The sequence below is a fragment of the Marmota marmota genome, unplaced genomic scaffold (genome assembly GCF_001458135.2).
Source record: "Marmota marmota marmota unplaced genomic scaffold, marMar, whole genome shotgun sequence".
In the NCBI taxonomy this organism is placed as follows: domain Eukaryota; kingdom Metazoa; phylum Chordata; class Mammalia; order Rodentia; family Sciuridae; genus Marmota; species Marmota marmota.
Genome location: NW_025999863.1, coordinates 2,629,101 through 2,638,908, shown reverse-complemented (window position 1 = coordinate 2,638,908; position 9,808 = coordinate 2,629,101). Strand labels below are relative to the sequence as shown.

Genomic DNA, 9,808 nt, shown 5'->3' with positions numbered 1-9,808 from the left:
GGGTGAGTGACAGGGAAGGGGTGGCAGTCAGTTCTGTTTATGGGGCAGGAGGAGGCAGGACACCTGCAAAGCTCTGTGGGTCGGGCATTGCAGGGTCCCCACACATGTCCACACGCAGTGCAGGCTCCGTGAGCTGCGTCCACCCGCACAACCAGAGGCCCCCGTGTGCCTATGTAGACACGACAGTCTACACATGCATGTGTCCCGTGTTCCAGCCACGTGTCCACACCACACAGCACACACCTCCTGGAAGCCGGTAGCACATGGACACACACGGGCAGAGCCCTCTCAGTCCTAGATCATGACAACAGCAAAAGGCATGGGCCAGCGCGGGCCTCCAGAGCTGTGTGGGGTCACGCGCACAGGTGCAGCAGGCGCCTGCGTACAAGCCTTAGGCGTATATTTAACTTATACAAATCCAGTGTGTCTGCTACCCAGGGACACAAATGCAGGTTCACAAAAACCACAGATGCCCAGGGACATATATACGTATTCAGACATGCACACAGACCCACCCTAAGGCATCCCTGTACCACATGTGCCTGACAGTGAGTTTCTCTGCCAGGTCCTGCACCCCCTGCAGGTGGCCCCAAGTCACTGCCTCCTGTGGCATCCAGCCAGGACAAACTGCCCCCACTACCTCCCCTGCCCCCGCTACCGAGCCAGGATGACAACTACGTGACCCCCATTGCAGATGCCCCAGCTGCGGACTACGTGAATCAGGATGGTGCGAATCAGGATGGTGCATGGGGCAGGGTCCTGTTGGGTGGGGGCAGGCTAATGGCCCCTGTGACACTGCGCATTTGTCCACACAGTGTCTTCCTCTGGTTGTCCAGTTGTCCCAAAGCCCAAGAAGTTAGCAAAGGCTCCAGCAAAGCCTCCAAAGCCACCCACATTGCCCAAGCCAGGTAGGGATCCCTCCCCACTTCCTCCCTCATCTGCCAGCGGGCAGCCGGGTCCCACTTCTGCCTTCTTTACAGTGCCCAAAGGCAGCAACAGGCCGCCGGCCAGGAAGTTGGTGGGTGGCTCACCCCAGGCTGCCTTCCTTGCAACAAGTAAGTGGTCTGTGGGTGCCTGCAGGGTGGGCTTCCAAAGGGCGTGACCTGGAGGGTCACACAGGACCCCGAGGGCCCTGCAGGTCAGTGCTCTGGTCTTCCGATTCCTAATGCCTTGGGACACATTTGATCTTGCCTTGGGCCCTGGACGTCTGTAGATGGTCCTGATGGGTTGGGGTGGACACAGGCTGGGATCCGGGCCCAGCTGAAGCCTCAGGACCACCACCCTAGGGCTGGGGGACGTGACGGCCGAGCTGCAGGAAAGGCTGCAGAAGAGGCGGGCCCTGGAGCAGTGAGCCGCCGCCTGGGACAGGAGGGCTTTGGCCCCAGCTCAGCGCGCCATCTGTTCTCCCAGGATTAAAACTTGAGTGACCAAGGCCCACGTGTTTGGCTTGGCTCTGGATGGGGTGGGACGTGTTCTCACGGCTGGCACCACTTACCCCCGACACCTCAGCTCAGCCAAGCCTGCTGCTGGGTCACCTAGGAAAGCCGGCGAGGCCCCAAGGCCAAGCAGCAGGCAGGACCACCCAGCCCCAGAAAGCAGCCCGCGCCTGCGCAGTGTTGGACCTTTATTAGGAAGTGAGGTGGGAGGGGCCACCTGGGCCACGCCCTGGCGGTGCACCCCTCAGGAGTTAAGGCTCCAAGCAGCAACAGAGAGAAAGGCACCCAGCTGAAAGGGCCGGGCCAGGCGGCCCACAGACACCCTGCCCGCTGGGTGGCCGGGGGCCTAGGTGAGGCTGGTGTTGGAGCTGCTGGTGGCACTGCCCCGCTTCTGCAGGCAGCGCACGGAACTGGGGACCTGGAGGCCTGTCGTCACCTGGAAGCTGCCACACCACACCTGGGGCAGGTGGGGAGGAAGGAGGCTCAGCTGCGCCCCACACCCTCAGCCCCCCTCCTCCCCAGGCCGCCAGGGCCGCTCACTGTGAAGGCAGGCAGCAGCGGCTGTGTGAACTTGGCCTTGAAGGTGTGCAGCAGTTGCTTGGTGCGGGCATTGTAGAAGGACAGGAGGCCTGGGGCGGAGGGCAGAGCGACAGGGACCGTGTCAGGAGTGGGATGCGGACCTGGACGCTGGCAGGGGCGGGGCACAGGCAGCTGGAGGTGGGGGTCACCTTGGTGAAAGTCACAGTGCACGCCCAGGCAGTCGGGCACGGGGGCGTCCAGCACCTTGACTTTGTTGGCGTGCTTGGCCGTGAAGCTGACCTGCAGCCAGTTGTTGACGTGCAGGCACCAGGACGCAGGGGTCTTGCCCAGCTGCTCAAAGCGGCCCAGGCTGCGGTAGGCCACTCCAAGGCCGAAGGCCTTGCTGTCCGGTTCGTAGCGCACTTCCCAGTACTGCTCCCCGCCATCGATCAGCGTGTCGCCTGTTGGCCAGAGTAGGCAGTGGGGATGGGGCAGAACCCAGCCCAGATACACTTCCAGGGAGGGATGGCCACCCAGGTACTCCCCACACCACAGCTTCTCCCTCCAGGTACTCCCCACACCACAGCTTCTCCCTCTGGGTACTCCTCCTCAGGCCCCAGTTGTCCCCCAGGTTTTATGGACCCTCTGGATACTCACTAAGCCTAGATACTCTCCAGGACTCAGTGCCCCTCCCCCGCTTTTTTTTGTCACTGGGGATTGAATCCAGGGGCACTTAACCACGGCCACATCCCCAGCCCTCCCTCCCCCAATCCTGCAGCCTCTCACTTCTCCTGCTGGCTCCTTCCCGTAACCTAAGCCCCTTCCCCTTCAGCTCCTCTGCAACCCCAGGTGCTCCATAGGCCACCATTCTACCCAGCTACTCCTGAAACCCAGATGTGCCCCCGACTCCCAGCAGCCCCCCCACACCCCCGGACGTCTCCCCTAGGCTCCTGCCCGCTCCTGCCCGCTGCTCCTGCTCCTGCCCCCAGTTCCCAGACCAGAGCAACGGTTCCCCCTGGAGCCATTCCAGAGCGAGGTCTGGCCAACAGCTGCCCTGTCCATCGAGGGCGCTGTCCCTGCACCTATGCCCAGGGTCCCCCCAGTGCTCCTGTCCCCCTTCCTGCCTCTCCTTACCCAGCACCGTGTAGGATTCAGCCGTGAAGCGATCCCTCCCACCTCGCCCCGAGGACATCCTCTTGGGAGACGGAACACCTCTGTGGGCGGCAGAGAGGCAGCAGGGTTCAGGCCTGCTCCAGAGGAGGCCTCTGTGGTCAGTCCCTGACAGGATCTGGCTCTTTCTGTATGGTGGGCCCTTCCAAGTCCACGTCAGAACATGCCCGTGCCCCTCCTCGCCTGGAAGGCTCCTGCTCTCCATCTGCACCCTTCACAGCCTCCTAGAGCCCTGGCCTCCTCCCTCCTCCCAGTTCTGAGCTCTGGGCTGTCCCTCCCCTCAGCTTGAGCCTCCCAGGCCTGGGCACGCAGGTACCTGGCGGGCGAGTGGACAGGAGACGCCGTCCGGCCCTTGCCCTCCTTCTCGCGCGCCTTGATGTCCTGCACCTTCCCGCCCATGGCGTCCCACTCCACGGCCAGGTCCTCCACCCGCAGGTTCTGGTGGGATGTGGACGCATCCAGGCGGAACATGAAGGCTGGGCCGGCAGACGAGGGAGTCACAGAGATGGGAGCACCCAAAGAGACACAGAGACAGTGACAGGCAGGACAGCAGAGAGACAGGTACAGAGACAGGCAGGAAAACACCGACAGAGACAAGAGGGCGCAGGCGGGAAACCGCACACGGAGGCGGAAGGTCCAGTCTAGAGGCAGCCCAAGGCATTGCTCTGCCCTGGGCCTCCACTGAGGACTCATCACAGGAAAGGGGAAGGACTGCAGCATGGAGGACTTAGACTAGACAGCAGAGGGCCTTCCTGGTAGAGCGTGCACCGTGTCACTGTGGGAGGCTGCAGAATCTACTTTCACTATTGATATTCTGGGCCCAACTCTAACAGGACTGCTCTATTTGATGAGAGAGGGACAGCATAGGTATGTATTAAACCATCCCTGTACAGTGGGATCACTCTGAGAAAAAGCAGGGTGGTACACTATGGACTCAGCTTTGAGCTTCCTGGCAGCCAGGGCAACAAGGGCTGCAGAATCTGGTTAGTGGATTCTCATGACACACTGGAACCCAGGGCTCCAGAAGGGAGGGATGTGGACAGGGAGGGGGTGGGAGGGGGTGGGAGCCAAGTCACCTGGTGTCTCCAGGGTCACCGGCTCAGAAAATTCTCCTGCAACTGCCTTATTGCAGGCTTTCACACGGAAGTTCATGTATTTCATGTCAAACTTGAGGCCTGGGATGCAACATTTGGAGGTCAGTTCTGTGCACTCCGAAGCCTTGGGCTGTGGGGGAATGCCATCCCACCCATGCCACCGTGATCCCACCGCCCCCAGGCTTGTCAGCAGCACCCTTACAAGCAAGTCTTCTTTCTGAAAAACTGTGCTGATCTCACCCACCCATGGCCCCCCCCATTATTGGACTCCGCCTCCAACCCAGAGCAGCCAATCAGAATGCTTTACAACAGAGTGGTTGGTTGAGATGGGCACATGACCCAAGCTGACCAATGAGAATTGGCCCTGGGACTTTGATCCTATATCAAGCAGCGTGGCCCCTCCCTCTGGAAAAACTGCCTTTAAGCAAATTTGCTGTCACATTTAAGAAACCTCTTGAGAGAGAAGTTCTGCCACCACGGGTCAAAGGTGACTGTTATTGCTAGAAGCCTTGAACTTGGCTACCCATGACTTTTTTTTTTTTTTGTGCTGGGGATTGAACCCGGGGTGCTGTACCCCTGAGCCACATCCCCAGCCCTCTTATTCTTATTTTTTTTTTAATTTTTTTATTTTTTAATATTTATTTTTTAGTTTTCAGCAGACACAACATCTTTGTTTGTATGTGGTGCTGAGGATCGAACCCAGGCCGCAGGCATGCCAGCCGAGCACGCTACTGCTTGAGCCACATCCCCAGCCCCTCTCTTATTCTTATTTTGAGACAGGATCTCGCTAAATTGCTGAGGCTGGCCTTGAACTTTCGATCCTCCTGCCTCAGCTCTAGGGTTACCGTGTGGCCACTGTAGCTGGCCGTGCTGGTTAATTCTCCCTCCCCCTAGGGTATAATCCAGCCCCAGCCCAGTTTCCTGGATTCACATGAACTACTGTTGTGAAACCAGCGCCACGGAGGAAGCTGGGGGAAGGGGACAAAGATCCTGAGAGCACTTTTTGAATTTTCACAACTTCCTATGTATCTGTAACCATTTCAAAATAAAAAGTTACAAAAAAACAAACAGAAAGCAGGAGGACCTAGCGGTGAGGATTGTGGAATCCCAGAAAAGAAAATAAGGGTGTGCATGTGTGTTTGTTTTGATTCCCATGAAAGGAAAAAAACAATAGCTGCTCAGGCTGTCTGGGTGATTTTCCCCTCTGCAATTAGCAAGCTCATTATTAACCACATATGCTAATTACAGATAACTAGCAGGCTGATGACAGCCTGGGAAGGAGGAAGTGAATGGGGACACCCCTGACGTCAGCACGGCTCTCCGCCCCCAGGACTCCCCTTTCTAAACTCATTAGGGAGCCCCCACTTTCCAGCCTTCAGGCCCTCCCCCAGCAGCTGGGTGGACTCCTCAGGCTTTTGACTTCTTGTAACTGCCAAGGAAATCCTGAGTCCTGGGAGGCCAGTCCTAGGGTCCCCGCAGAGGTGAGGCTGCGCTTGCCACCAGGCCAGCCCAGATCAGCGAGTGGCTGGCTGGCTGCTGGACAGCAGAGACAGGGAGATACTTCCTGTCCTTCCTGGGTCACGTGGTGACCGCAGCCACACCTGTGATGTGTGTGCTCAGTCATGGCACAGCGCTGCCGGCCATCTCTCCTCCATCCCGTTCCTTTCTGATGCTCCTGACCGGCCCACCCACAGGTTGCCCTAGACCCTGAGCTCTGGGGAGGTGGACCAGGCCCAGGTGGACTCATGGCTCAAAGGCACCTGGAGGCAATGAGCTGGCTGGGTACCTGTCAAGGTGTACTCTGTGTGCCGGATGCCCTCAATCACCATCCAAGGCTGGTCCTCCTTGAGGCGCGGCGGGCCCTCGAAGTTGGTCCTTCGGTACTCCAGCACATAGTGGTCAATCTTGCTGTCCTCATCTGGCATGCGCCACACCAGGGTCACACAGTTATCTGCCACCAGGGACTCGGCCAAGTCAATCACAGGAGCGCTGGGCACTGCCCAGGACAGAAGGGAGGGGCGATCAGGACTCTGGGGTACAGGCAAGGGGCTTGTGGCAGTGCCCCTGCCCCAGGATGACCTGTCTTCTACACCTGGGACAGCCCCTCTGGGTTTGTGATGTGGGGGTCGGCCAGTGCCTTCCCAGGGTTCACCCAACACAGTCAGACCCTGTCAGATTCCACCAGTTACAGGGGCAAGGTGGCCACGCCTATAATCTCAGGGACTCAAAAGGCTGAGGCAGGAGGATGGCAAGTTCAAGGCAGTGTAAGCACGTAGCAAGACAGTGTCTCAAAATGAAAAATAAAAAGGGCTGGGAGTGTAGCCCAGTGGTTAAGGGCCCCTGGGTTCAATCTACAGAACCAAAAAAAAAAAAAAAAAAGTCCACCATTTAGCAGCCAGACTTTCCCAGAATTCACTACCAACTGGGGGTGGCTTTCTTTAGGGCTCCACTGCCAAAATGTCTCTCAGAGTGTCAATTCCCTGCAGGGGTGCCTCTCTAGGCCTTGTCCCCTGGGGACAGGGTTTTCCCAGGGCCTGGCTACTGTGCCTGTCTTGTGGCCCCACCCCCACGTGGGCGGGGCTCTACCAGGCTTTGCCGACATTGGGCAGAACATTCTGAGTCCCACCCACATGGGCAGGCTCAACTAGGGCTCCACCCCTGTGTGGGTGGGGCTAAAGCAGAGCTCCACCCATACAAAGGAGCTCATAGTTAATAGTTAAGGCTCCATCCCCCCCCAGGACTCCTCCTCACTTCCCCCGTTACGGGGTGGGCTATTCTCGGGCCCCAGGGATAGGAAGGGGCCCTCCATCACAGGCTTCAGACACCTGTGGCAGCTTCCTTCCAGACACTTCCTTTCCTTCCTTTGCCTCCCTGGGCCATTTCCCTGAAATCCTCGCCCTCCAATCAGGTCCCCCCTCTCACCAGGCAGGAACTTGAGGGCCTGTAGCATCTGCCGCTCCTGTGCAAAGTCCACCATGAGGTGACTCATGTTGTCGCTGACCTTGGCTTTCAGTGACAGCCGGAAGGCAGGGGCCATAGTCACACTGCAGGGAAGGAGGGAAAGCAGCCTGCTGGGGGGTGTGTGTGTGTGTGGGGGTGACCCTAGGCCGGGTCATCTGAGATGTGGGAGGACCCCTCCCATGTGTTACTGTCCAGTGTCCTGGGCCCAGGTGCTCTTGCCAGGATGTCCCACCTTCATGGCAGGGTAGGGTGGGGGGGTGTAGGAGCCAGATCCCAATATCTTACCCATCTTTGATTTGTTTGGCAGCCTAAAAGAGAGACAGAATAAAATTTAAAAATCTGTCATGACCAAGCCAGAGAGCCATTATACAGACAGGAAGACTGAGATGCAGAAGAGAAGCAATTTGGCAAAGTCCCCATACTAGGAGGCAGAAGTGGTGACATGCTCTTCTTCTAGCTGTGCCTTGAGGGGACAGGAAAACTAAGGCATGACCCCACCCTCACCCTGCTCAGTGCCCAGTACATACAGAGTGCCCAGCTTAATTGACATTCAGATGAACAGTGAATGTTTTTAGTAGATCCTGTGCAACCTTTGAGAGGTACTTATGCTAAATACTGCATAAGTGTCCATATTAAACACTCACTCACTCCTGAGCTGAAATGCAAATTAATCTGGATGCACTGTATTTTTTATCTGCCACCCTATGGTACCCACCTGAGGAAAGTCGTCACTGTCGGTGGCCTGCAGGGTCTGGTTGGCAGTCTCCAGAAGTTCCTCCGAGCTCTCCAGGGCCCGCATGCAGGCGGACAGCTGGTTCTGTGGGTAGCATGGCCCCGGTCAGCATGGTGCCAGGGACCAAGAGGAGATTACTCACCGGGAGCCTCACCACTCCCAGGCTTCCCACCACTGCAAGGGCCAGGGCCCTCTCAAGCTCTAGACAGGAGAGGAAGTCGGGACCTGAGTGCCCAGCCAGTTGGCCAAGACTCCAGGTGCCACCTCAGAACCTCCTGGGGAATCTCTTCCTTAGAGACTCATAGACCCAGGGCACACCTATATCCCCTGTCCTGAGGACATGAGTCTAGGGTGTACAGAGTTACCCGGGAGGGTTAGATGTGGGTTAAAGAACTCCGGCTTGGAGCGTGAGAGCCCGCGGGAGCCCGGGAGGGCGCCGTCAGATCTGGGGAGCCAGCAGGAAGGGCCGATCAACGGAAGCACATGGTGAAGACAGGAGGGGGATCGCGAGTCACAGGTGGGGAGGTGCTGGAGAGGAGTTGGGGGGAGCAGCACAGGGGACTGAGGGGCCGGGGCTGGGCAGCGGCAGGGAGAGCCCACTGGGAGCATCTGGTTTGGGAGGAAGAGGCCAGGGCCACCTGGGCTCTGCGGTGTCAGAGGTGGGGGCCCAGCCGCACACCTGCAGCTCGTAGGTCCGGCTGGCCCGGTCCTGCTTTATCTTCATGAGCATGCCCTCCTTGAGCTCCTCCAGGACAGAGAGGAGGGACTGGAACTCCGCCTCAAGGTCCTCCTGCACCTTGGCCGAGTTCGCCTGAGTCAGAAGGCCAGGATTAGCGGGAGCCCGTGATCAGACGGGGAAACTGAGGCCTGGCCTCCTACAGGACGGGAAGGAACAGGGCCATTGCTCTGGTGGGCACCCCCTCCCCTGCCCCCTCACCTCCACATTGAGCAGCATTTGCTTGAGGGAGTAGATGAAGCTCTGGATCTCCTCATTCTTCACAGCCAGAGTTGTGATGATCTTCCGCAGCGCTTCCTGCCCCACACATGCACACAGAGCAGGTAAGTTCCTCCACCTGGCCCGCTCCCTGTTCTGCCCTCCAGAGATCCAGGAGGAGAGATGCAGCCACCATGCTGATGAGCCCAGGAACCAGCCACAAGCAGGCCTGGGTGAGCCACTGGCCCTCTGCACCTCCCCTAGCAGGTGGGTTCCACAGAGCCTCCTCCTTTCATAGATGATGAAACAGGCCCCGAGAGCCTCCAGGGATGGGACAGACCTGACCCAGGCTTCGACCCAGGCTTCGACCCAGGCTAGGCATAAGCTGAGGGGAGCAAAGAACTTCCAAGAGGCAAAATGGGCTAGCCTGGGAAAAGGGCTATCTGTGGAAAGAAAAAACTCTAGGAGAGATGGAAAGCCTGGGATGAAGACTAGCCTAGAAACAGGGGTGAGCCAGGCAGGGGCATTCCTACCTGGAGAGAAGGGTTAGCAAGGAGAAAGTGATTACCTAGACAAAGGTGGCACCTGGGCAAAGGAGATGCCAGAGAGCCAGGTAAGTGGGAAGGGGAAGGGAGGTCAGGAGAAAGGGGATGCGGGGAGGGAGGTCCTGCGGGCGGATCTGCTCCGGTATGTGGCTCCGACCCAGGCCTTGGATGGGACCCTTTTCTGGGGGCGCAGGTCGGTGGGATTAGCCCTGCGGAGGTGGCGGGGCCAGCACTGAAACACCTGGCCTCGACCGTGAGGGAAGGCGTGGGGGATGGGGTCGGGGCTGGACCCGGATACTGGACGGGGTGGGGGGCAACGAAGGGACATCCTTGGCCCCAGGCCAAAATGATGGGGGTCTGCGTTCTCAGATGGGGGAGCCGTGGATCCGGGCGGGGTTGCAGCGGGGGTGGAGCCG

The 9,808-nt window shown here is 58.7% G+C and overlaps 2 protein-coding genes across 4 annotated transcripts in view; one reads left to right on the top strand and one right to left on the bottom strand.

The window, feature by feature from the left end:
- The window catches only part of Stap2 (signal transducing adaptor family member 2), a 7,429-nt gene extending 5,997 nt beyond the window's left edge, over nt 1-1,432 (top strand). The window contains exons 7-10 of the mRNA XM_048810899.1: nt 551-727; nt 816-908; nt 981-1,055; nt 1,287-1,432. Of these exons, the coding sequence (XP_048666856.1) occupies nt 551-727; nt 816-908; nt 981-1,055; nt 1,287-1,351 (410 nt within the window). The 3' untranslated portion in view covers nt 1,352-1,432. The remainder of the gene's footprint in view (nt 1-550; nt 728-815; nt 909-980; nt 1,056-1,286) is intronic.
- A 177-nt stretch (nt 1,433-1,609) lies between these two features.
- Nucleotides 1,610-9,808, bottom strand: part of Fsd1 (fibronectin type III and SPRY domain containing 1) — an 8,953-nt gene continuing 754 nt past the window's right edge. Inside the window, exons 2-13 of one of the 3 annotated variants that reach the window (XM_015503636.2) lie at nt 8,851-8,946; nt 8,593-8,724; nt 7,896-7,997; nt 7,466-7,488; nt 7,142-7,263; nt 6,006-6,215; nt 4,202-4,300; nt 3,442-3,601; nt 3,090-3,169; nt 2,165-2,416; nt 1,977-2,065; nt 1,610-1,893 (exon numbers count right to left, since the gene is read on the bottom strand). In XM_015503636.2, coding sequence (XP_015359122.1) covers nt 1,783-1,893; nt 1,977-2,065; nt 2,165-2,416; nt 3,090-3,169; nt 3,442-3,601; nt 4,202-4,300; nt 6,006-6,215; nt 7,142-7,263; nt 7,466-7,488; nt 7,896-7,997; nt 8,593-8,724; nt 8,851-8,946 — 1,476 coding nt within the window. In that variant the 3' untranslated portion in view covers nt 1,610-1,782. Of the gene's footprint in view, nt 1,894-1,976; nt 2,066-2,164; nt 2,417-3,089; nt 3,170-3,441; nt 3,602-4,201; nt 4,301-6,005; nt 6,216-7,141; nt 7,264-7,465; nt 7,489-7,895; nt 7,998-8,592; nt 8,725-8,850; nt 8,947-9,808 lie in introns of those variants that run through there. The other 2 variants (XM_048812278.1, XM_048812282.1) reach the window with 2 other exon arrangements.